General features: G+C 42.4%; 1 protein-coding gene across 5 annotated transcripts in view; it reads right to left on the reverse strand.

Annotated features, from left to right (window-relative positions):
* The window catches only part of unc13bb (unc-13 homolog Bb (C. elegans)), an 80,085-nt gene that overhangs the window by 38,463 nt on the left and 14,272 nt on the right, over positions 1 to 27,350 (reverse strand). For 4 of the 5 annotated variants that reach the window (XM_034296866.1, XM_034296864.1, XM_034296865.1 and 1 more), the window contains exons 3-11: positions 27,181 to 27,280; positions 24,354 to 24,471; positions 23,215 to 23,338; positions 21,334 to 21,407; positions 19,871 to 19,928; positions 18,199 to 18,412; positions 7,031 to 16,855; positions 6,128 to 6,436; positions 5,546 to 5,636 (exon numbers count right to left, since the gene is read on the reverse strand). In XM_034296866.1, the coding sequence (XP_034152757.1) occupies positions 5,546 to 5,636; positions 6,128 to 6,436; positions 7,031 to 16,855; positions 18,199 to 18,412; positions 19,871 to 19,928; positions 21,334 to 21,407; positions 23,215 to 23,338; positions 24,354 to 24,471; positions 27,181 to 27,280 (10,913 nt within the window). The remainder of the gene's footprint in view (positions 1 to 5,545; positions 5,637 to 6,127; positions 6,437 to 7,030; positions 16,856 to 18,198; positions 18,413 to 19,870; positions 19,929 to 21,333; positions 21,408 to 23,214; positions 23,339 to 24,353; positions 24,472 to 27,180; positions 27,281 to 27,350) is intronic. The other variant, XM_034296867.1, reaches the window with a different exon arrangement.

Here is a 27,350-nt window from a genome sequence, read left to right on the forward strand (position 1 = left end):
GACTTATGAATGGTTTACTATAATTAATTTCAGTCTAGTCAGGATATAGGCTTGTGTCTTAAGTGCCTCCTGATGTCCCATAATAAATAACCGTTATAAGGCTTTCACTTTGCTTCCCTTCTCTCATGTTGCCTTCCGTCAGCAGGTGTTAACGTGATCATCTTTCTAGCCATCTAGCAATCAGTATAATGGAACACACATGGAAACTCCTCCTTAAAGCTCCATGCCTAAATAAATGGAGTGCATCTTAACATACTGCACAACTGTAAGCTTTTGTTAACAACCAGCACTGGTCTTGATGATCAAAGTACAAACAAGGTCAATAAATCCTACATTTGCAAATGTTAGCATCTTTCAAACTTCACAAAAGGTAGGGAGATATGGTATGACATGCTGGGCGTTTGGAATAAGAAAGAGTTGGAGCTCTTTGTTTCGGTTATGATCTCATCACAAAACACGTGGACACAGACCTTAATTAAGCAGCTGACAAATTACACAAGATTTTAGTTCCAGGTTAACCAAGACTAATGCATCAATAATTCCTGAATTTAGCAACCTGTACCAAGCTGAAATGACAATGTTTAAATAACATACCGCATAGACCAAGTCATTACCATCCAAATATACTCAGTGTTCATGAATACCGGTATTCTATAGAAATATTTGTGATATTGTACATCTACATTCTTATCTTCACACTTCTAATTTCTAAAGCAGAACCAAGCATAACATCATCTCCCCCAGGGATTTGGCTTGTTGTCACTACCTAACTACCCAGGATGAATTGCACTTCTGACCACAGACTTGGTTTTGCACCTGATGCAGCACTTACAAAGGACCCCTCTTCAGTCAAATAGGATTACCGGTAATTTTTTTTTAAACACCAATCACATCAACATTTACAATGCACAATTTGAATGGTAACATTAAATTAATAATGAAAGCAAAAAACGAATACGGTGCAGTATTACTCAAATACAAATATGAAACCCATTTTATTTATTTGAACATTTACTCCAAGAGTCAAAGCAGTTACCAAAAACAAGATACATGACATATTGAAATTTACAAAGAAGCAATTCCCTTTTTGAATTAGTTGAATTCCTTGAGTCCCGCAGTTCAAGTAATACCCCTGTACCTTTTTAAATCGAAATGGCTGTGCCAGTTTTTATGTCCGTATGGACAAAACTTTTTCACTAGCCTTTCACTTCCTAAAGTGAGCAACTTCATCACAGCATAAAGCATGGCCTACATTTTCCCTGCAACATACGCAAAAGAAAAATGGGATAAACACTGAAGCTTTACTTTATTCCCCTCACACTCATTGCCTATTTCTGTGCAGCTTTCTCTCTCTCTCTCATTCAGTGGTTCAAGCCTCTCCCCCAGGCTCAACTCCACTCCATTAGCTCAGTTGCAGCATCGAGAGAAAGGGTGGATAGATATATAGACAGTAAAGATGACAACTATGATCATGGTGCAAAATAAATAGTGGTTCCCAACTCTGAGTCTGGGGACCCAGGCTACTACTAGTTTTATATTCTACCTGCTAGTTCAATACATTCACCTGGCATCCAAGGTCCATAGAATGAAATAGAATGAAAAGCCACCAGTACTCTGGGTACCAAGCCCTGGATTGGAGAGCTACTGAAGTAGACTACGTTTTTCACTAGATACAAGTATATGTAACACAATCAATTACTTCCTCACAAAATAGCCACTGTTTAGTTTGAGCTTGGATGGTAATATCGAAAACATATGATAGAGTATGGGAGGAGAAGACTACATTTAAGAGGCCCTCTAATTGTGTGAGAGAGTGCCATTGATTTCTGAGTTAACAATCAATCAGTGTCAATTATACATCAATGAAACACAGATCCAACTGGTCACATTGAACTTCAAAGTGAACCACAAGGTGAAGAGGGAAGTTTGTACATCCACCAAGAGTAAACGTTTACTGAAATACCAAGCAGAGTAAACCAATAATCTGAGAGGCTATTCCAATGACACAGATTAAGTCTAGTTTGATTACAAAGTGAGATATTTTTTTTTTTAGACTGTGTGTGCAAACAGGCCTTTATTTTGAAAGAAATTGCTCTGCGATGACAAAGATCTCAAAGTAGCCCAATGAATGATGATTAATCTTCATATATGAGCGAACAATATGAAAACCCTTTCTTTGGACCAGTAAGCAAAAATGGACAACGCAGCCATTGATAATTTCCTTTAAAAAGCAAACACGAAAGTACATATATTCTTTGAGTAAGCATGAAGTGTATGCCAAGTTCAAGCTACCATAGAGGTGAAACTCAACAAAGCCGGTGAGGAAATGATACTAATAGGAAGCAGTATAATGTTGGTAGCATATTCAGTGGGGAGAACAAGTATTTAATACACTGCCGATTTTGCAGGTTTTCCAACTTACAAAGCATGTAGTGGTCTGTAATTTTTTATCATAGGTACACTTCAACTATGAGAGACGGAACCTAAAACAAAAATCCATTGTATGATTTTTTAATAATTTTCATTTTATTGCATGACATAAGTATTTGATCACCTACCAACCAGTAAGAATTCCGTCTCTCACAGATCTGTTTGTTTTTCTTTAAGAAGCCCTCCTGTTCTCCACTCATTACCTGTATTAACTGCACATGTTCGAACTCGTTACCTGTATTAAAGACACCTGTCCACACACTCAATCAAACAGACTCCAACCTCTCCACAATGGCCAAGACCAGAGAGCTGTGTAAGGACATCTGGGATAAAATTGTAGACCTGCACAAGGCTGAGATGGGCAACAGGACAATAGGCAAGCAGCTTGGTGAGAAGGCAACAACTGTTTACGCAATTACAATGGAAGAAGTTCAAGATTACGGTCAATCTCCCTCGATCTGGGGCTCCATGCAAGATCTCACCTCGTGGGGCATCAATGATAATGAGGAAGGTGAGGGATCAGCCAAGAACTACACGGCAGGACCTGGTCAATGACCTGAAGAGAGCTGGGACCACAGTCTCAAAGAAAACCATTAGTAACACACTACGGCGTCATGGATTAAAATCCTCAGCGCACACAAGGTCCCCCTGCTCAAGCCAGCGCATGTCCAGGCCTGTCTGAAGTTTGCCAATGACCATCTGGATGATCCAGAGGAGGAATGGGTGAAGGTCATGTGGTCTGATGAGACAAAAATAGAGCTTTTTGGTCTAAACTCCACTCGCCGTGTTTGGAGGAAGAAGAAGGATGAGTACAACCCCAAAACTGTGAAGCATGGAGGTGGAAACATCATTCTTTGGGGATACTTTTCTGCAAAGGGGATAGGACGACTACACCGTATTGAGGGGAGGATGGATGGGGCCATGTATCGCGAGATCTTGGCCAACAACCTCCTTCCCTCAGTAAGAACATTGAAGATGGGTCGTGGCTGGGTCTTCCAGCATGATAACGACCCGAAACACACAGCCAGGGCAACGAAGGAGTGGCTCCGTAAGAAGCATCTCAAGGTCCTGGAGTGGCCTAGCCAGTCTCCAGACCTGAACCCAATAGTAAATCTTTGAAGGGAGCTGAAAGTCCATATTGCCCAGCGACAGCCCCGAAACCTGAAGGATCTGGAGAAGGTCTGTATGGAGGAGTGGGCCAAAATCCCTGTTGATGTGTGCAAACCTGGTCAAGAACTACAGGCAACGTATGATCTCTGTAACTGCAAACAAAGGTTTCTTTACCAAATATTAAGTTATGCTTTTCTGATGCATCAAATACTTACTGGTCATAAGATTAGAATATCTTCAAAAAGTTGATTTATTTCAGTAATTCCATTCAAAAAGTGAAACTTGTATATTATATTCATTCATTACAAAAAGACTGATATTTCAAATGTTTATTTATTTAAATTGTGATGATTACAACTGACAACTAATGAAAATCCCAAATTCAGTATCTCCGAAAATTTGAATATAACTTAAGACCAATACAAAAAAAAATATTTTTAGAAATGCTGGCCAACTGAAAAGTATGAACATGAAAAGTATGAGCATGTACAGCACTCAATACTTAGTTGGGGCTCCTTTTGCCTTAAGTACTGCAGCAATGCGGCGTGGCATGGAGTCGATCAGTCTGTGGCACTGCTCAAGTGTTATGAGAGCCCAGGTTGCTCTGGCCTTCAGCTCTTCTGCATTGTTGGGTCTGGCGTATCGCATCTTCCTCTTCACAATTCCCCATAGATTTTCTATAGGGTTAAGGTCAGGCTGGTTTGCTGGCCAATTAAGAACATGGTCCTTAAACCAGGTACTGGTACCTTTGGCACTGTGTGCAGGTGCCAAGTCCTGTTGGAAAATGAAATCTGCATCTCCATAAAGTTGGTCAGCAGCAGGAAGCATGAAGTACTTTAAAACTTCCTGGTAGACGGCTGTGTTGACCTTGGACCTCAGAAAACACAGTGGACCAACACCAGCAGATGACATGGCACCCCAAACCATCACTGACTGTGGAAACTTTACACTGGACTTCAAGCTACATGGATTCTGTGCCTCTCATCTGTTCCTCCAGACTCAGGAAATGCAAAATGTACTTTCATCAGAGAACATCTCAGCAGCAGTCCAGTCCTTTTTGTCTTTAGCCCAGACGAGACGCTTCTGATGCTGTGTCTTGTTCAAGAGTGGCTTGACACAAGGAATGCGACAGCTGAAACCCATGTCTTGGTTCTTGAAGCACTGACTCCAGCTGCAGTCCACTGTTTGTGAATCTCCCCCACATTTTTGAATGGGTTTTGTTTCACAATCCTCTCCAGGGTGCAGTTATCCCTATTGCTTGTACACTTTTTTCCACCACATCTTTTCCTTCCCTTTGCCTCTCTATTAATGTGCTTGGACACAGAGCTCTGTGAACAGCCAGCCTCTTTAGCGATGACCTTTTGTGTCTAGCCCTCCTTGTGCAAGGTGACAATGGTTGTCTTTTGGACAGCTGTCAAGTCAGCAGTCCTCCCCATGATTGTGTTGCCTACAGAACTAGACTGAGAGACCATTTAAAGGCCTTTGCAGGTGTTTTGGGTTGATTAGCTGATTAGAGTGTGGCACCAGGTGTCTCCAAAACTTAACCTTTTCACAATATTCAAATTTTCTGAGATACTGAATTTGGGGTTGTCATTAGTTGTCAGTTATAATCATCAACATTTTAAGAAATAAACACTTGAAATATATCAGTCTGTGTGGAATGAAAGTTTAACTTTTTGAATGGAATTACTGAAATAAATCAACTTTTTGATGATATTCAAATTTTATGACCAGCACCTGGTATGTAATGCAATATAATGCAAATTAATTACTTAAAAATCATGCAATGTGATTTTCTGGATTTTCGTTTTAGATTCTGTCATTCACAGTTGAAGAGTACCTATGACAAAAATGACAGACTTCTACATGCTTTGTAAGTGGGAAAACCCGCAAAATCGGCAGTGTATCAAATACTTGTTCTCCCCAATGTATGTAAGAAGTGGGCAAAAGATTCTAAGAAGAGGTGATATCAGAAGACAGGACAGAATTTACTATGAAAACTTACCTCCTGAAGCTGTACCCTGACTTTGTTGATAGCCTTTAACCAGCGTATTCTGGATGGAGAGAAGGGCAAAGGAGGCCCATCGTCTGGGAAGCTGGGGGTTTTAAGAGAGAATTACAAGTTACTAATACAGTACTTGTTTACTGTTAGACAGAGGGGATGCTTATCAAAATCTAGTGTTTAAAATCAACAACACAGTTTGTTGAAAATATTTGTACTCGTATCTTATAATCTAGTGCTGATATTATGGCAGTCCATAGAAATAATTTTTTTTATGAAATCCAGCCCACGTGTCCTCCAATTGCAATTAAATGTATTACATCTATGGGTCAAGTTTGCATACATTGCCTTGAAAATAATTTGCCTTTCTAATGTTCTCTATCTTTACAGATGTTACTCCCAAACCTAAAAGTATTTTTTAAATAATGTGAGAAAGATCTCATAGTAATTCAGGTAGATTTTGGTAGAATGCATTTTGTGAGGAAAATTCCATTACCAAAGTGTATAATAACCCACTCAGAATTAGAGTGGGTAAACATCTTACAAAGATTTAGAAGTGCATAATGTTAACACCAAATTACTTACCTTTGCAGATGTTTATTGGACCTTTTTTCAACTAAGTAGTCTAACTTCATACTGCCATTTAAACTCTTTCCCTTCTCCATGGAGGGTCTTCGCAAATCCTCCTGCCTTAAATCAGGGGGTCCATTGCTTTGCAGATGTCCATTAATGGTTTGCTGGCCACTGATGGAGGAGCGGAAGCTGGTACTGTGGTAGGAGTGGAAAGACTCTTCTAGTCCTGAGCCTGCAATGCTCTCCTGGCCAGTCTCGCTAAGCTGGGAGCTGGTCTGGCTCAGGTTCCCTGAGGATCCAAAGCGACTACTTTCCACCGGACTGGAGGAAGAAAAAAGTGTGATGGAAGAGACACAATATTAGAAAAATCCTTGTTGTGATAAAGAAAAACAATGAATACTGCAAATAATTGAGCTCAATAATTTCATATGGACATTATTAAAATGAGTATTGACTGAATTGTACAATATTTTTAAAGACATTCAACTTACAGAAAACTACTACCTTCTGGCAAATTTGAATACATATACCAACGTCTATACATGGATACATGGATATTAACGTCTTATCAAATAAATGTTTGTATTGGTGTAGTCTTTACTTGAATTTCTATTTTTATGAGAATGAGTTTCCACAATCTGACTTGATCAAACTTAATGGCAACTTTTGGTAAGGTTAAAATTTGGACTTGCTTATTATCAATATATAACGACCAGCATTTTACACTTCACAAACATCCACAAACCCACTAGCTACATAACACGCATATTTAAAAAAACAAACACAGTAAAAAGGAAAAACACAGAACACAAAACTCAGTGGGGGGGATGGCAGAGCTGGACCAGGGTTACGCCCTAAAATATTAATGCATCATAAATGGTGTCGGAGAAGACCATTTATTATGCTTCTACTGGCCTTTTAGCATTCAATAGGTCCTTCATGGACTGGTTGACCAGCTGCACTTCAGAGGTGGGATCTGCAGAAGGGGATGGATCTACAAGGCTTTCCTTCTCCTTTTGGGACAGGGATGCTGAAGGATCTACCTCGGGTGTGGAGATGCAAATCTGGGGTTTGGCTAAGTCACCAGGAGGACCTACCGAACTTTGATCACTTGTCTCCTTGGTTGGCTTATCAATAGATTTGGGTTGAGTGGTAAAAACTGGGGGAGCTTGTGGCTTGGGAGGTTCTGCAGAGGCACTCCAGAAACCACCTAATTTTGCCCCAAATAAAGAGGCAGTGCTTGGTTCTTGCTTTGCTACACTTGTCTTCTCCTCTTGAAATAAACCTGCAGAAATCGTTTTGAATCCTGAAAACAGACCACCACCAGCTTCTATTTGAGGCATTGTGGGAAGGGCTTTGGGAATGGTAGGTGGCGATGAAAACATTGACCCAAAAGATTTTCCAGCATCACCGGTTCCTGACATTAAACTACCAAACAGGGACTTTGGGGCTGGTTCCTCAGTGTTTGGCAACGCATCAGTCGTGGGAATCTTCTGGGCAGATTCCATTGGTGGGCCTGACTTGTTTGAATCATTACTCTCGGGATCTTCCATAAATATAATTGGCTTCTCATGTATTACTGCTCCTTCAACAGACATAGTATTTTCTTTTCCAGAAGAGTTTAACTGAACCATTTTTGTAGGCTGTACCAACTTTGAGGCCTGTTCTGTTTCAGCACGTTGCCCTGATGTATCAGCATCATTTGACTGACAGTCCGTGGCTGATGGAGGTTTATCAATCCCTTGGACTACTTCAATAGCCTTACTATCAGGTTGGAGGAAACCTGTCATCCTAAGTTCATTGTTGGTGTCATGATGTCTTGCTGCCTCAGACAATAATGAATTTTGGTGCAAAGTAACAATGCCTGTGTCACCCAGCTCTACTACGGCAGGGGCATGTATTGGGGTGGTTGCAGGGCCAGCTGCTGCTATTTTGTTCTCAAGGTTTTTGTTTTCTGGTGTTGTTTCAATAGTAGTTTTAGCTGGCTGCAGAACAGATCCTGCAAACAACCCTCCTAACATAGAACCTGTCGTTTGAGGAGCAGCTGTTGCTGGTTGGGGGCTAGACCCTCCAAACAACCCTCCTAACATAGAACCTGTCGTTTGAGGAGCAGCTGTAGCTGGTTGGGGGCTAGACCCTCCAAACAACCCTCCTAACATAGAACCTGCCGTTTGAGGAGCAGCTGTAGCTGGTTGGGGACTAGACCCTCCAAACAACCCTCCTAACATAGAACCTGCCGTTTGAGGAGCAGCTGTAGCTGGTTGGTGGCTAGACCCTCCAAACAACCCTCCTAACATAGAACCCGTAGATTGAGGGGCAACAGAAGATGGCTGGGTACTAGACCCTCCAAACAACCCTCCCAACAATGAACCTCCAGTTTGAGGGGCAGCTTTGCCAGGCTGAGGGTTAGACCCTCCAAATAATCCTCCTAACACAGAACCTGCAGTTTGAGGTGTAGCCGGTTGGGTACTAGACCCTCCAAACATCCCTCCTAACATAGAACCAGCAGTTTGAGAAGTAGCTGTGTCAGGCTGTGGAGTAGAACCTGCAAACATTGAGAGAAATCCTGTAGCAGGTTGCTCTTTAGGGGCTTCTCCCGCTTTAGGTAGCAAAGGTTCTTGATGTGCACCTTTTTGGATGGACTCCTTTTGGGCAGTGGCACAATCAGGGGTAGTTGAAGAGTCAAGAGTTTCAACCTCAGTGCCATCTTGAGGTGGAGTAGTAGCAATAGTATCTCCCAGCTCTTTTATTTTGTCAGCGCCATCTGCTGAAGTAGTATGAGATACAGCAGTGGGTAGTTTGTTCTCTGGGGTGTTTGTTGGTTCTGTTTGAGAAAGACCTGAGGCTGGCTGGGGACTAGATCCTCCAAACAATCCTCCTAGCATAGAACCTGCTGATTGTGGGGCAGCTGTAACTGGTTGGGTGCTAGAACCTCCAAACAACCCTCCTAACACAGAACCCGCAGTTTGCGGGGCAGCTGAAGGAGGCTGGGGACTAGACCCTCCAAACAACCCTCCCAAAATAGAACCTGCAGTTTGAGAGGCAGCTGTAGCTGGCTGTGGAGTAGACCCACCAAACAACCCTCCAAACATAGAACCTGCAGTTTGAGGGGCAGCTGAAGGAGGCTCAGGACTAGACCCTCCAAACAATCCTCCCAAAATAGAACCTGCAGTTTGGGAGGCTGCTAAAGGTGGCTGGGGACTAGACCCTCCAAACAACCCTCCCAACAAAGAACCACCAGTTTCAGTAGGGTCTGCAGCTGGTGACTCTTTAGAGACTTTTGACTCTTTAGGCAAGGCAGGTTCCTGAGGCAAAACAGAGATGGATTCCTTTTGGGTAGTGGCACACTCGGAATAAGATACTGTGGTTGCAGAATCAACAGCCGGAACTACAGTACAATCTTTAGGGGTGTTTCCCTGCTCTTTTCTTCTGGCTGTGCCATCTACTGAAGTGATACCAGGTACAGCTGTGGAAATTCGGTCCTCAGTGGGTTTCGCTGTTTGGGTTGGTGCTGTAGGTGGACCAGGTTGATTGGCTCCACCAAACAATCCCCCAAACATAGAACCTGCTGTTTTTGGAGTAGGTGTAGCTGGCTGGGGACTAGATCCGCCAAACAGCCCTCCGAGCATAGAACCCACAGATGCAGGAGTAGCTGTAGCAGGCTGGGGACTAGACCCTCCAAACAATCCTCCTAACATAGAGCCCACAGTTTGAAGTGTGTCTGTAGCAGGGGGCTGTTTAGGGGCATCTGGCTCTTTTGGCTGGTCAGGTTCATGAAGTAGAACTGGGATGGATTCTTTTTTGGACAGTGGCAAAGTAGGTACGGTTGTTGCAGATTCAACTGAGCTAGTCTGTGGGGGTGACAGAGGGCTACTGAACATGGAAAATAAGCTTTTACTGGGTGGTTCTTTAGGCGTTGTAGAGCTTGGAAAAGAGGATCCTGAAGTTGATGCAGATTGTGCTGAAGGCTGTGGGGCAGTAGGGCTGCCAAACATGGAAAACAATCCCTTTGCTTGGCTTTCATTGGCATAGGAACCTGAAACCTGTCCCCCAAGAACAGTGCTAGATTCTGGGTGGGGTTTTGCCTGTTGTGGGGTGGTCACAGATTGAGATGCCTGTGGAGTAGTATGTGATGGTTCCTCTGGTGGACTTGGTCTACAGGAGATTGAGACTACACTTTCACCGGGTTGTTCTGGGGGAGGCGTTTTAAATGAGGATCTGGTTTGTGTTGGTGCCTGCTGCAGACTAGACCCACCAAACATTGACAACAACCCAATACCTGTAGTTTCCTCTTTAGTATTTGTAGGAGTAGAAGTTGTTGTTCCAGAGATCATATCTCCGATTTCTCCCATAAAGCCAAACAGTCCACCTGATTGTTTGGGGGGTGGCTCCGGTATGGTTTGTCCAGTTGGTGGCATAGTCTGTGATCGACCCGGTGTTGGGTCAGCGCTAGTATTGGGCGGAAATACTTGTGACATGCTTTTAGTTGGCGGCTGACCAGGAACTGGCTGTGGGACTTTACATTTTTCTCCATCTATTGTTTGTTGTTTCTTCAAAGGTCTTAATGATGTTGACTGAGAACTTTGTGTAACAACTCTGTTACGCTCATTTCTTACAACAGGGTTTGGTTGCTGTTTTTGTGAGGGAGGAGGATCTGCACTAAAGAAGCTACCAATTGACCCAAAAAGACTGGAAGCTCCTGTGTCATCTTGTGTATTTGGAGCTGTACTTCCTGATAAAGCTGGGTCTGCTACTAGCTTATGTTGTTGTTTTGACAATAGTTCTGAAGGTGTGGGAGACTCTGGTTTTGACTCCTCCATCAGCAGGGCAGACTTGAAAAAGCTAATAAACCCTCCCTGTGGTTGTTCTGGTGGTTTTTCCACTGGTTTAGCAGCTGATATATTGGTGGTACACTGGGGTTGTGGCTGTTGGGGAGAGGTAGATTTAATGTGTGTGCCCAGGGAACTGGTTGGCACTGAGGGCTGGGTTGGTGGAGCAGCTTGCTGAGACATAGTGGCTTGTCGTGCAAGTCTAGGTTTTGGAGTAACCTTCATTGGTTGTTCTGGGGGTTGCCCATATTGTCCCGATTGAGTCACAGTTGGTGATGGTATTGTGGGTGGCCCATATTGTCCAGATGTGGGAGGTTTGGGCAGAATTCTAGAAGATGTAGATGTAGCTGGCCTCTGTGACTGTTGATTTTCAATCTTAGAGAAATTTGTTGCAGCAGGGGGATTTTCTTTGATAATCTTTGATTTAAGACTATGGAAACCTGATGAAAGTACGCCCTTGGCCTGTTGGTCTACCGGGCTAACACCGGTCCCAGATGTTTTTTGTTGTTCGCTATTAGCATGAAAGGATTTTCCTGTTTTCACATCTGGCTCAGTTTTACCAACCATGGAAGAAAGAAATGACGAGATCTTTTTTACTTGACGATTAGGGATTTCCTCTCCAGGGGTCACTCTCTGCCGCCATTCTTCCTCTGGGGTGTCATCTACATGCCTTACTATGACCCCAGCAGATGAACGCCTTCTTTGACGAGGCCGGTAACAGTTGTTTAAGAGTTGATTAAATGAATCTGTGGTGGCGGTAGCTGTGTGTGAGATAGCAACCTTCTGAGAAAGAAGGGCCTTCATTTCTTGATTGTTCCAATAAGGGCCTTTCTGATCCCTATTTGAACATGAAAGGTCCATGATTTCGGAATATGGGTCTTGATAGGCATAGTTGGGTTGTCTCTGATCCATACTAACTTTGTTCAGTCTGTACAATGAAAAATCTACAGGTTGTTCTTTTTGTGCATGAAAGGAGTTCTCAAACATTTGAGAGAAGCGCTCCAGGTTCAAATTCATGATCTGATTTCCTTTACTATAGGCAGCAGATAAGTTAAGGGGGGCATTGACAAGTTGAAGATCACCCTGGTCTTGTCCAGGAAGCCAGAGGAGCTCATCCTCATTATAGAGAGGTACTTTAAATCCACATACTGTGACCATTTCATTATGAAGCCAAGCACTTGGGAAGGCATCAGGCCCAGTTCCTAAAGACTCTCCCTCAGGAGAAAACGCATAGACCATTGTACCTGCTGCATCTGTTAGCAGGGCATAGATATATTCATGATCAGTGTAAACAAAGTACCCACAATCTCCATCATCTGATGGCCACCACATTCCTTGCTCCAAAAGTGCAAGCCATTGTTGGTACCATTCTGTCTCTTCTAGGTACATAGACTCTTCCATCTCTCCACTGGAAGGATTAGGGTAACTGGAATCAAATGACCTAGGCAAACTCCATTGGCTTTGGTTAATCATGTCTTGTCTTTGCAATTCTTGACCACCATATTGCCAATTAGCTGAATAAGATAGATTAGGTGGATGATTCTCTTCATAATAACCCTCATGATATGAAACATAATTCAGACTATGGCAGCTACCATTATCAAAGGAGTTCCATTTACCAAATTGTGCATTACTGCTTTTTGTGCTCAAGTTCAATGCACACTCCTCCTCAGTCCAGTATTCATTCTGTTCCATCATTTGGTTAGAATACAGAACCAAGTCTTCATAACTATTCCATAATTTTTTCTTAGCATATGGATTGCTGTCAAGGTTTCTTGGTACCTCATTCTGGTGGCGCCTAATCGGTTCTTGATTATGAACAATTCCATCCCAAAGGGGGGTAGAACTATAGTGATGATTCATATTTGTGGAGTTACAGTAGAGAGAGGAATCTCGCAATCCTGCATCTTCTGGTGGCAGTAAGTAACCCACATCATTTGGGTGAGGCGTCAGTGATTGATTTTGAAGCTGCTGCCACAGAACAGATTCTTGGATCCATTGATTTTCACTGTAACTAGAATTGGTTACCTTTGATGCCAACGGTTCTTGATAACCCTCCTGTGCATTTAATGAATATAAGGAATTATTACTTTGATTGCAATATTGTTGGGATGACATCACTGCTGTGTTTGGATGGCCTTGAGCAAGGGATACCATATTTCCTGCACTATAAGCTAATGGGTGAAGTGACTGAAGAGAACCATGGTAGTGCAACTGAGGTAAATGGCCGGTGCTGTATGATGTGTATGAAGGGTGACTTTGATAAGACCTGGCATATGTAGTTGAAGTTCTTAAGTCTAAACTCGCAGCCTCCCATGAGCCAGGGGCAATTTCTGCAATATTTCTGTTTTGCCTGGGAATGGAGAGACAGCTTTCGTTCCCCTCCATTTCAGATCCAAAGGTAGGGTTTTCTACAGTGTAGCTTGGGCCAGTCTTGAATGTATTCAAGAGCAAACCTGATAAGATTGCAGGTTTTGTCTTTGACTCTTGATTGTGCTCCAGAATGCGACTTGATTCATGAGTGGACATATTTTCTGTTTGCTTTTTATTGAAGAGTCCTGATAGAAAGCTCTGCTTTTTGTCAGCATCTGTATTGGATTCATGTGGTACCTGATGTGGTGTATGTGTAGATTGTGTTGCTTGCTGTGGGAGCGAACCAGGTGAATTGTTTGTGTAATGTTGTTTTTGCAAGGGTGGTGACTGAATGCAGGCCTCACCATTTTCAGAGGATTTTGTTAATTTGCTAAACAGTCCAGACAGAACTCCAGACTTACTTGCAGTATCTTGCTGTGAAGCAGGAGTCTGACTTTTTGTGGTAGGGAGCGGTGTTTCACGTGGTGGTGAGATTACATGTTGCTGCCTTTCTTGGCAGATTTGTGTTGACTGCAGCTGCTGAGTTACAGTGTCTGTCTTTTTCAGTAACCCAGATAGTAAACCATTGGATTGACTAGGGTCTTGTGTTGGTTGATATTGGCTTTGTAACTGTTGACTAGGTTGTTGATTTGGTTGATTTTGGCCTTGTAAGTGCAAAGACTGCTTGTTGGGATACGGAAGGCTAGGCAGCTGATTGACAGGAGCAGCAGAATGTGTCTGAGTTATTGGAGACTGATTGGTAGATACGTTGTCTGCAGATGCAAACTTAAAAAGTCCAGAAAGAAGACCACCTTCTTGAGTGGGTTTTGGAACTGTATGTTGTCTAGAAAACCCTGGTTTGTTGTCTAAAAAAGCCTGGTCCCTCAGTGGACCCTGGATTGGAGCTTGCATATTCTGTTGATTACATTTCTGCTGATTAGTTCCAACAGAGGAAGTTTGTTGCTGCGGCATGGGAGATATTTGAGTGCTGGAAACATTATCAGAGGAACCCAATTTAAACAACCCAGAGAAAAGACCAGCTTGATGAGGAGGGTCTTGTCGACGAGGTGGTTGTTGAGACTGGTTTGACGCTTGCGGTGGACTGGGGTGATTGTGTGGGAAAGCCCCTTGTTTTTTGGTCTGGGGAGGTTGAACATTAGGTGAAATATTTTCGGCAGTCGAAAACCTTAGTAAACCTGAGAAAATACCCCCCTGCTGAGAGGAAGTAGATGCACTTTGCTGTGTTGGATGTTGATGAAGTTGAGGATTAATGGCTTCAGGAGGCTGACTGTTTGGGGGATTCTGCTGTGGCATTGGATTCTCAGATAAGTCACCTTTAGAGCCAAATCTAAGAAGTCCTGACAACAGTCCTCCTTGCTGGGGCTTTGATGTGTCCTCGATGGTGGTCCCTTTAAAAAGACTTGGCAAAAATCCTTGAGGCTCAGGTTGAGTAGAATCTTGCGATGTTCCAACATTCATTAGTGGGGGCCTGTGATGTTGCTGTGTAGGCTGTTGATGTGGAACTTGGGGCAACTGGCGATGCCGGACATGTTGTTGACCGGGATTTTCTGGTGGTTTGGAGGCACTGATATCTTCACCAGAAGCAAATTTTATTAACCCAGCGAACATTCCTCCTTCTGCTTTTGGAGGCTGTTGGGTAGAGACATTGTCAGAGGAAAGAAACTGACGTTTTATCCTACTGCCTGTAGATGTTTCTTCCAGTGGTTTCTCTGGTGCAGTATCTGGTGCTGTCCCAAATACAGGATATACTTCAACAGATGGAGGATGCTGTGGGGGAACAGGGTTAACTGGTGCAATCAATGAGCTGAAAGATTTCTTGAAAGGATTGAAGAACCCAGAGGTTTTTGGTTCTGGTTGGCAAATGGGTGGCCCACTTGCTGAATTCTGCTGAGAGGAAATCATTGAGTCAGGAATCTCATTCATAACATTTCCTTTTTGGGGGTGTATATTTCTTGAATTATTAAGTCCTCTTCCTTCCACAGCACTTGGCTGTTCACCTTTCTCATCTGAGTGTGCTAGAGAGTCCTCTCTTAAACAACCTCTATCTGGGGATTGCTGTCCCTCCGTAGAGTTCACTACTTCTTCACCAGAAAAGAGTTTAACAAAGCTTATTTTCCCAAAAATTGAAGAGACTCCTGGTGTGTGTGGTTTTGCAGAGTCCTGAATGCCATCAGTTTTACTCATACTATTTAGAGTCTCGGTTCTTATGGCTGGCAAGGCTTGGTTCTGGACTTGAGTCTTGGCATCAGCCTGGGAAGACAAACTGAAGGAAAATCTTCTGTTGGGGTGAGCTGTAGGAGATACGACAGCCACAGGAGCAGGAGCAAGGCCAGTGGATTTTGGAATCAAAGAAAATAATCTAGATATACCAGAATGAGAAGAATGTGCAGGCGGTACATCTTTGGTTTCTGCAGATCTACAGCCTGGCTGCATTGGAGCAGAACCAACCTTATCACTGAAGGAACTGAACAATGAAGTCATAACATTTTTCACTCCAGAAATTCCTGGTTCATCTGGTGCCTCTGTCTGAATCTCCTCCTTGATATCCCTAGGGGTCCTAGGGTCCTCTCCAGTGGATTCTGTTCTTATGCTGCCTTGGGAAGATAACCTTGACTTGGATGACTTGGGAAGGGACCCATACTTGCTTATTTCCTCCTCTTTTTCCGCTAAGTACTCTGATACAGTTTCAACCAGACACTGGAGCTCATCCATGGGATCTACATACTCATCACTTGGTTCTTCCACTGGAGACAGCATGGCTTCAGGAGCCCATCCCCCCATTTTCCCCTTTCCACTCTTCTTCATCAGATAACTCTGATGCTTGTCTGTGTGACCCCCAAGACATGAAGCATACCTGGTTTGACCATAACCCCTCACACTCTCTGAATGAATGGCTTCTGCTAAGGAGACAATTTCCTCTAGCTCCTCCTCAGATCCCATAGAGTACTGCAGCTCCTCCTCTGAATCATAGGCCAAACCTGTCCTCATCCTGGCAGCTTCCTCCTCCTGATAAGCCACATAGTTCTCCAAGGTGTCCCCCAATCTGTTTTTTGCCCACATTCTAGTCTTGTAAAGAAGTCCATTCTTGTATGGCTTGAGGCACGGTGTCATTTGCTCCTCCTCTTCCTCAAGCTCTGCCACCTGCCGGAGCACCAGCTCTCCTCTCTTCTGGCGGAGGAGTGCAAGGTCAGGGGGGAAAGGCTCGTCTGCGAGTTTCTCAGCCTCTGAAAAGGACATCCCTCCTGGATCCTGGATCCTCTTTCTTCTCCGCCGATCAATAGTGTCATAGCCCGCTGGGTAGGTGGCAGGTAGGACGCCTGTCCGTTGTGTGCTTTGGAAGAGTGAACTGCTTGAGGGTTCAGACAGAGCTCTGCCCATGCGGCGGACAACATCATCCTCTGCCAAATGACTCTCTTCCTTGTCTAGGATCTCACTCATCTGATTTTGTCCCTGCACTTTGTATTTGCTCTCCCAATCCTCCACACCCATACCCGAATCTACAGGGATGATCCGGACCCTCCCTTTATGGTTTATGGATCTAGTTTAGGTTCATGATTTAAAGTAGAGTCAATATGGGATGTTTGGGGTGAAAGAAAGAAGAAAAAAGAAAAGAAGCAAACAATAGAAAAATAGCAAATTATGAAAGGACAAGAAAAGTAATATAAAAACAATGTGGCAAGGACAATAAGCATTACATAAATAAATATGAACAAAAATATGATAGGAATGTATTAATAAGGATTATTCTGTGTTCATGTGTCTAAGTATATTGGAAAGAGTGTTATAAAGATTGTTTTACGTGTGTGGGTTATGCGCATGATCCCTTCATTTTCTGGGATTATTAATAACAACACAAAAGCCCTCAAATCCAACCTGAAGCATCTCTGTCCAAAGCCATTTTACAGACCACATACAAACATGGTCACGGGGTAGGATTTTCCCTCTTACTGACCTTTCCCTCCCAAAACCAGGGTCCCAAAGACAAATGCATGACAAGAGCATTCTAAACTAAGCTTTGTTTCACTCAAACTACCAAAGGCGTTTCATATAGCTATACAAGTCTGAAAAATAAAAAAACATCTGCTTTTCCTGGCTATAATCCATTTTTTCTATTCAGATGTTATGGAATTATCCGGATCAGCTTTCTATCTGTCCACAAAGACTGAGATTTATCACAATCTTACTGAACCACATTTACCACAACAACTCACAAGCGTAAGAGAGCAAATACCCACTAGACTGAATACATGAATGAAAATTAAATGATTTTTTTTCCGACATGGAAAATAAAATTTGCTTAAGATGATATCTGTTTCTTCCACAATGCATTAACATGATGAAAGTCAATAAAAAGTATCTACTTAATTAAAATATACAAAACGTCAGTAGATAATGGGTTAACTTGCACTGCAGCGAACAGCATTACGAGATGGAAGTACCACTTCCTTGGGCAAACTTAATTGAAGCAGGTGACATTGTTTAGCATAGTGTCCTAGGCAATTAACAAACTGATAAGATTTAAAGCTTCTAATATTACTTGAGCTCAACAAAGGGAGACATTCTGGCCCTGGAGGAGGAAACCAAAGAGCTAAGACTCAGGCATTCAGCTAACTGGCTCAATTTATAGTAAGATCATTTAATTGTTTTTCATGTTTTTAAACCAGTCACCCAAACAGACCAACACAAGAAAAGAATATCTGATACTGCACAACAAACACTTTATGAATGTCCCAACTCCAGCACTGCCTTTACTATAGGCCAACACTATGGCTTCAGAATGTGTCATATTCTTGGATTGAATTTGTGAATCTGCAATATACATGTATCTTTTCTGTGTTGAGGTGAGTAATAAGCTGTAGGGGTGTTATTTAGAAGCTCTACCTGCTCCCGTGGTGGTCTCTGGGGTCCATGTCAAAGCTGTGCACAGAGTCCGTGCAGGAGTCGAGGTTGTTCTGGAGGCGAGGGCCCATGGGGTACTGGTGCATGGAGGAGTTGGGCTGGGCTGTGGTGTGGTAGCGCGGGGGCAAGCTGTTGCTGGTTTCACTGCGGTAGTCACTGTCCCGGTCTTCCACTGCACTGTCATGGTCATCCAGTGCTGTAGGAGGGCAACAGGTCACAACGAAGACCTTCTCATCAAAAGTGCTAAAAGCATTGCAGAGGCAGTCTCTATTCTTTCTCACCTATGGTCACAATGTCACACATTGAAAGTAGAGTTTGGTCTGTGACAAAAGTATCTGACAATAACAAGAAGTGATACAGGGTACACTGGGATTAAGGACTGGTCAGGTACAAAAGGAGGAAGTAGGGCAAGAGTCATGCACCTTCGAATGCAAGGCAAACAGGAAATACACTTCAATGTAAACAGAACTGTGATGTTAAATACAGGCAAAAAGGGACAATCCAAACAGAATGAGTTAAGGAACTCAAATGCAATGTTGACATAAAAGATTTATCTCATCTTAGTGACCTAGACTTAGATTTGGCATCAGACAGGTTTTTTGGTGGTAACCCTCCCCAAGTGGATTGCTTAAGGGGACAGTTGAGCTGGGCTTAAGCGTTCCAGACTGTTAAGGGAGATAGATTGCTAGATAGATACAGTGGCAAAGGACAAACCGATGTTTTGATATCTCTAAACTGAGAGGGGAAAACATGTTCTCAAGGTGACATCTGAACACAGGCTGCCAAACACTGCCCTCTGTCTGCATGATGCGGCCCTTACAACTCGCCAGCAACTGTTCAGGAAGTCATCAACTGCCTCTATGTAAGACCCAAACGCCTCTATCCAAATAAAAAAAAATGTATATAAGCATTTCTGTTACTGTACATTTGCATTTACATGGAGGTAGTAATGGTAAAGAAAAACGTTGTCCTGTGGGGACATATGTACTGTAATAGAACTCAGATGACGTTCCCATGGCTGTAGCAATTGTTGGTGGTGCTGGATAACGTGGACAAAGCATTGGGGATAGGCCAAGGTGAGGCTTTGGGATAGGATTGAATTTATCACAAAAATATTGTGTTTTACATACTCAGTGTGTCAGCCCATCCGAAAAAGTTGCCTGGTGAAGGTGTTGGCAGAAAAGTAAGGTAAGAGGTAGTGAAGAGTATGCAAAGACAGTGCCTGACTTAGGAGGGGACATCATGACCATAATGTACACAGTAGACAAAAAGTTAGAAACAACACTTAAACATGCATGGAAGTGACATCACAGCATTGACATTCTTCACAACTCTGCATACATAGTGACTGTTTAGGAAAATGGAGATTAAGCAAAAGTGATGTTAAATCTGGGGTAGAAGATCTGCACACAACTCAGGAAAGAGACAGGTAAATAAATTACTCAAAAAGCGTGAACTAATAATGAGCGAGAGAGTGAATGCAAGTGAGAGAGAACGAGAGTGTGCGTGAATTAGAGAGAGCGCGAGAGAGACAGAGATTGAGAGGGACAGAACGAGAGAGAAAGCGAGAGAGAGAGAGAGAAAGAAAAAGATAAAGCAAGAAAGAGAGCTCCACCTAGTGGGATATCATGGTTTGGAAGTCAGTCCCACTTACAGCATTGAGAGGCAGCAAGCGGCAAGGGGTGTCCCTGAACCTCATCCTGCAGAGGGTACTGGAGAGAGTAATGGAAAGAACAGTAACTGTGAATGCTGGCCTTCATCATCCGGACCCACAACACATCGCCATCCTCATTTGAAACACCACTTAAATTTCTGCAGACAAAATAATCTTACCACCACCATAACTTCAACACCAGTGCACACAATAGTTAAGGCCTAATGTCGAGAATCTATGCTGTCACTTCAGAGCGTAGCAAACAGTGATTAAAACACACTAACGTCAATACTGGACCCATTTTGTGTTTTTTGTGACATGCAAAAGCAGGGTGAAGACGTTTCTTATGACCACAGAACATCTCATCTTGAAACTCCAGACATTTTACTGTGTGTTAGTAAATGCAGAGAGCCTAGTGTAATCAAGAGATAGGTAACAGAACATTCAACTACAATCAACTTGGCATTTTATAGTATCCAAATATATAGAGGATATTTTATAAATACAGCAGAATACAGTATTCACCCCTCTTAGATTTTTTCCCGTTTTTAATCTATATGTAAAAAATGTTATGGCTTAACTAAAATACTAACTGCATAAGTATTCACCACCTTTGTTAAGGTTTGCCTAAAATCTTAATTTAGTTCAAGAGTCAAATGTCTTAACAAATCATTAAATAAGACAGTATCAGTTTATGCATGGTCAAGTTAATAATTAGACTGAAGTTGAAGACATCACTGAGTAACTGGCTCCTTACTGTTTAAGCATGGTGGTGGCTGCATGGCGGTATGGGTATGATTGACATAGAAAACTGTTTCACAATTCATGGCAATACCTGAATATGTCCGTATAGCCATGATCCCCAACACTTGAAGAATGGCATTGAGTGAAGAATTTTATAAATAATAATGGAAAAAATATCACACAATCTAGGTGTGCAAAGAGACTTAAGAGGAATTACAGACATAATTGTTGCCAAAGGTGTATTGAGTCAATCAACTTAAAGTATATTAGACTTTTAATTTTCTGTTCAGTTTAGAACTGTTCTTCCAATCTGACATTACAAAAATATTTTGTGAATAAGATAAAATATAAAAATACCATCAATTTCAATCACAATTATTTTGGGCTTCATTTTCTACATATGTCACCTTCCCAATTACATGACGTCCAATTCACAATGATGGCCTTGCCTCATTGCAACAATTCCAGAGAAGGTTTGGTAAAGACTGATAAGTTTCCTCAAAGTTCATCCAGCCTTTATAATTCTTATCACACTACTCGCCCGATCAGAACATTTTCACCGGTACACAAGTGCTGAGGAAAATTCAATTCTCGGCCAACAACCATGACTGAGCTCGCAGGCAAACCTATCCACAAACAGTAGCTAGAGCGGGACAAGACAAGGCAGCTACATCTCTGACATGTTCCTGGAGGAAAAAGCACCCTATGTGGACCCTTACTTCATCATGGATCCTCATTGTGTTGATCTGATCCAGCTGGCAAGTCCAGTACTGTGCCTCATCATCTGGGATGTCTGGAAGACAGGGAGGTACAAACAAAGAGAGGGGTCACTGGTGAACTGCATCACACTCTACCCCATCTTGCTCCCAGAAAAGCCACCCTGTCTTAATATATTTAAGGCCCATTCAATATATCATGAGCCTCTTAGGACCAAGAGAGTTGTTTTAGCCCTCCAAATGTATCGTTGAGGGACTGCAACAAGTGATGACAGGGCTCTATGACAAACCCTGAGTGCCCAGAAGAGCAGAACACAATATTATAATAACATAAGCAGTGCAAAGCTGACTTTCAAAACGGTCTTTACTTCATGACTTAACCAGCCCAACAGCTGGCAATTTGCAAACTTGTAAATTAAGGCATTTAGATAGGTCTTTTAGAGCATCCCTCTCTGTGCATGGATGGCCTATGATCCTTCACAGAGACACTGGACATTAAAGAGAGAGTTGAACACAAAGACCTGGGCTTCAAAGACAGATGAAACCAAACCGCTGGACTGGTGAATGAATGGGATCACAGGTACAGAGAACCCAAACAAACACTCAACCCCCTCCCCTACTTTCAAAGGGTTGCCCTTAAACACCTGAAAGCTGCTCTGGCCCCTATCAAACACACACACACACACACACACACACACACACACAGTTTTAGCTTTGAAGCTACCACAAGACTGAGTCAAAATCTGAACATGTTTCCATACAGTAGCAAACATTTATGACCGCCATGTTTGATATCAATGTAAAATGACAACATGTCCATCATCTTCTGGGTCGTTCAGAACAGATCTTTGTATTATTCAGCTTATTAGCCGTGGAACAGGCACTTAAATGCACTCATGACTCCCTTCTATGCTCACCAAACTGACAGATTCACAAGCGCCTTGTCAAGGCCTAACACTAACAACCTATTCATTTTAAGGTAGATGTGTTGGCAATATGCTTTTAAATAATGCCCTCAACCCAGATGTTGATTTATAATGAACTACATAACGTTTTAGGATCCCTAATTGTGCCATGGTAGGTAGGCAGTCCTCAGTACAACTACTAAGTGTTACTCAACAGCACAGCTAGGAGAACTAAATTAATATTTACAGATCATTGCCTTCACTGATTAAAAGGGCACTGAAATTATTTGATCCATTTAACTGTTCACATTGCAGAGGTACTGTGTGTGGCCACTTCAAGACATCTATTATACCTCAAACCATTTCAGATTGGTTTCGTTTTATTCCTACCTTAAAATGTATTATGTATCCAGAGTATTTTCTGAATTTGATAGAAATATCAAGCAGAAGGTACAGTCAGTGTTAAATGTGCATAATATCAAAACAGTAATGCTTGGGTTTGTGTCTATAATCTAATTATGTCCCCATAAATCACCAGTTTACCCTTTAGCTGGTACCATGGTTATGTGTAAGCTTTTAATATTGATACAAATATTTATATTTCGCTATATCCATATAGATGTAAGGGGTTAAGGGTCAATGTTGGAGAAATGATGCGGAAATTGCGTTTGTATTACATAACTGCTCCCTTTCAGAAGCTTCATCCAAGAGCCTCACCACTCCACCTGTTGGCATTTCAGCCAATCCATACCAGGTGTGGTGACGTACATTAGAGCACAGGTCACTGGGAATGACTACAGGTTTACAATCATTACAGTCACATCAACCAATGGAAGAAAAAAAACAGATTTAGAACATTTGAGCATGATTCCACAATGAACTGCAACTAAATATTGTAAAGAGAGAGCCTACTACATAAAATACACATTCTATGACAGCTTTGTGCCAAAAAAAGAACCCAATGTAATCTAGATTTTACCGAAGGGCAACTCAAAGCGCGTGTCTAGGAGAACACGGTGGGGTGTTGGGTTCTTGGTGCCATAGATCTCATCAGCCTTCATCAGAACCTCAGCATCCAGGAAAGTCCACTCCCCTGAGCCCTCCTGTGGGAAGAGGACAACAAGGACAAAGGTGATAGACAGACCAAATGAAAACACCTCAGCCTACTGTACTGTGCATAAAAGTCTTAGGCACATGAAATTTTAACTAAGGCCATTTATTCGGGTAGTGTTTTAATAATAAAAAAATATATAAAATATACAAACATTAATATAATATTTGTTTTACAGAAAAACACTATCCAAATTAGTGACATTAGTTCGACTTTCAGGTGGCTAAGATTTATGCACAGTACTGTACACTCACCTAAAAGATTATTAGGAACACCATACTAATACTGTGTTTGACCCCCTTTCGCCTTCAGAACTGCCTTTTCCTGTAAATAATTACAATTGACTAGTACAATTGTAGCACTGTAACACTGAGTAAAAATATAAAAGAAATATGTCAAGTAACCAGCGTTCAAGGGGAATACCTGGCAATGCTTTTATCAGGGTGGGGGATTATGTGTGGCTCTTAAACTAGCAGATTAAAATCTCTAGCAAAGAAATCTGTGAGAAACATTACTGTCTACTGTGATTACTGTGAGACACATCCATTCAACCTTAGTTACCCTATATACACTCACATAAAGGATTATTAGGAATACCATACTAATACTGTGTTTGACACCCTTTCGCCTTCAGAACTGCCTTAATTCTATGTGGCATTGATTCAACAAGGTGCTGAAAGCATTCTTTAGAAATGTTGGCCCATATTGATAGGATAGCATCTTCCAGTTGATGGAGATTTGTGGGATGCACATCCAGGGCACGAAGCTCCCGTTCCACCACATCCCAAAGATGCTCTATTGGGTTGAGATCCCCTAAATGCATTGAAGCAACTGCCATGTGATTGGTTGATTAGATAATTGCATTAATGAGAAATTGAACAGGTGTTCCTAATAATCCTTTAGGTGAGTGTACATGGTCAGTTATACATTTGAGCTCTGATGTCATTATTTTTCCAAGTCCCATTGGCAGTGTGTTCATTTGGGCTCATGTTCTCTATGCTCCTCACCTCATCTGACTGGCGGATGCTTTTGAGGGGGATCCAGGCAGTCCCCAGCATGGTGTCCCAGATGAGGCCTTTGTTCCAAACCTCCACGATGAGGCCCAGGTCCAGACGGTTGATCTCGCTTTAGAAAGAGAGGGAATGAAAGAGAGGCCCATTCAATCAAAGACCCTGTTTGATAGACAGGCAAACAGTGATAAATCTTGTTTCTAATAATCATTAGGATTTACGAGTTTATAAAAGTTAGAATTGTTGCAATGACTAGTATCTAATGTCCAAGGGGGTATAAGAGCAGGGGCACATGTGTACCACAATGTACGAAACAGGTAATCCCCCCCCCCACCACCCAGACATATCAAACTCACTCCTGCGCCCCTGCTAGCATGTCACCATCATGAAACTCAGTATATCGTTCAGAAACTTGGGATGAGAACTACCTAGCGGCTCGATGACCACTTATGATCCTTTTTCTGTCGATAGCCTGATGTATTTCATCCCTAATTTGCCATTCAAAATTATACAAATACAGCTTGCTGATAATGAAAGAACTCTTGTTTGATAGCGACCATTGCTCATGATGTCTCCAACACATTTGCATTCTAGAATCGACAATGGCTAACAACTCAGTGAGGCACTTGAAAAGGAAGACGAGAACAGAACATTGTCAACAGTACATTGCCATGATTAACAGGGGCAGTAAGAGTGAGGCCAGGTGCAAACACAAAGATATTCTGAATCACTTACACTTAAGAGAATGCACCAAATTATGTAAACCATTGCATTAATGAGGAGACTAACCGCTGTCAAGGCTATCAGGCTTTCATGCGGCCAGAGTAAACACAGAAATGATTAAGTGCAAATGTACTTGCATAAGCTGCCTACAGCAAATGGTCATAACAATATCCTTTATAAAACAAATTAAACAACAAGATGGCTGTTTTAGACATTTTGAAATATTAAAACCTTTTCAATCATAAATCACACTGACTTCACTTGGAGGTCTCATTCTTGCTGAAGCACAGAAACACAAATTAAAGAACCCACGGCACGGAACAACTCTTCTGTGAAAGCAGCATTTAGAAATCCATTAATGTTTCATTTGAGCTTTCCATTGTCTGTGGAATGAGATGGGAATGAACAGACTTCTGCACCACAGGGACCCCGACAGGCTTCAGAAACAACACTGGGGGGAAAAAAACACTACACAGGAACATTTCTTCTACTGCATTTATTTTTATTTATATTTTTCCCCCACTTTCTCTAAAAGACTAAACTGGATATTTTTACTGGATTAACAACTAATTGATGGGTTGTCATAGAAACTGATTTTTGTTAGGCTTCATTCAGGCAGAGAATCATTAAGGCTCCTCTCCATGTCACTTCCAGGAGAACCATGTTGCGGAAACAGGATGAAATCCTCCCATTCCCTCAACTGTCTAAGGAATCACAACCACAGCATATGTACAGTATACATAAGCCATGAAGGCTATTAAACACCACATAGGCTACACTAGGTTACACAAAGCACCGCCAGCATTTCAGACATACCCCTACAAGAATAAATGGCAGTATTTAATGACCCCGAGCAGCACAGCCGAGGTGCTGTAAAAACAGCCCAATACATAAGTTTAATGTGGGATGTATGGCATACATATCCATCCATTGCTGTGTCATTCCACGTCTGTTTTCTTTCAATTTGTCTCTGAGTGGAAATAGTCATTATCTCTCAAGGAAAGTGTGGTCTGGTCTGGACTCTTGTCTCTAAGGCCCTCTGGCTAACAGAAACAGATGCCTGGTCTTAAAACCATAAGACCATTAGGCAATCAGCACATCTCTTTTGAAGACCAAAATGTATCCATCAACTCAAGTATTCTGAGAGAAAAAAAACATACCTAATACATGATCAATATCAATTATCTGTTATGAAATAAGAAAATGTGTATTTTCCAGGCAGGGAGTAGGCCATTGGAGTGGACTGATCCAAAACAAAACATTTATAAGACACACTTCTGACCTAAAGCTCAACCACACACTATCCTGTTTGTTGGCATAGACCTTCTAATTTGAATTTTATCACTATCATTTACATACAGGAGGAACAGGTGACTCTTTTGTCAAGGGGCCTACGCTGTATGCAAGAGTGCCAAGTGATGCCCTGAACGATCATATTGTGTTTGACGAACAGGCCCACAGGCAGAGCGTTCAGACCCAGTGAGCACACAGACACGCGTGGACAAAAACTCAGAACAATGAGCACTTTACACATGCAAGTAGGCCTAAACCGCAACACAACAGCCTATATACAGAACACTGAATAAGGTGAAATGAGGGCAGTAACCTTGAGGAAGTAAAAAGCTAAGAACAGGTTAACTACCGTTCCCAAAACCACACCACGCCTAAGGGAATAAACATTCCTGGAAACAGCCGACCGCAGCCTGCCGCCAGGTATTTCCAGTCTGGAAGCTAAACATCTGAACTGGAGCTACAGAGCATTACCCCTTGACACAGGTTCGCTTCCCTACGCTAACCTGCGGGTGAATGCATCCGCTGCAAAAGCCAATCAGCATGTCAGCCTTAATCAAATTAAGGTATTCGTGACAGAGCCTGGAGGATACGCAGTCGCCGTGAGCCTGTCGAGCCACAGACCCTCCCTTCATTTTCTCTCCATGATCCAAATGCAAACAAAACAAACCTGATGTTACTTGATCCTCTATTGACAGTGTATGAAAGCAGTGATACTTGACACATAGTCTTTTGACAGGACCTTCCGAGATTCCACAGACACAGCACGTGAGTGGGTCTATAGGACAGTCTCTGGGCACTGGTCACTTACAACATGAAGTCCTGCTCCCAGCATGGCTTGTCCCCTCGCACTGTGATGGTGGTGCTCTTCACATTCTGCACCTTCAGCGTCACATAGGAATTGAACTTATCTGCAAAACATCAAGGAGAGATGAACTCGGTAAATGGTAGAGGTCATGGAGGGGAATACGATATCTTTCT

The sequence above is a fragment of the Esox lucius genome, chromosome 14, assembly GCF_011004845.1.
Source record: "Esox lucius isolate fEsoLuc1 chromosome 14, fEsoLuc1.pri, whole genome shotgun sequence".
Classification (NCBI taxonomy): Eukaryota; Metazoa; Chordata; class Actinopteri; order Esociformes; family Esocidae; genus Esox; species Esox lucius.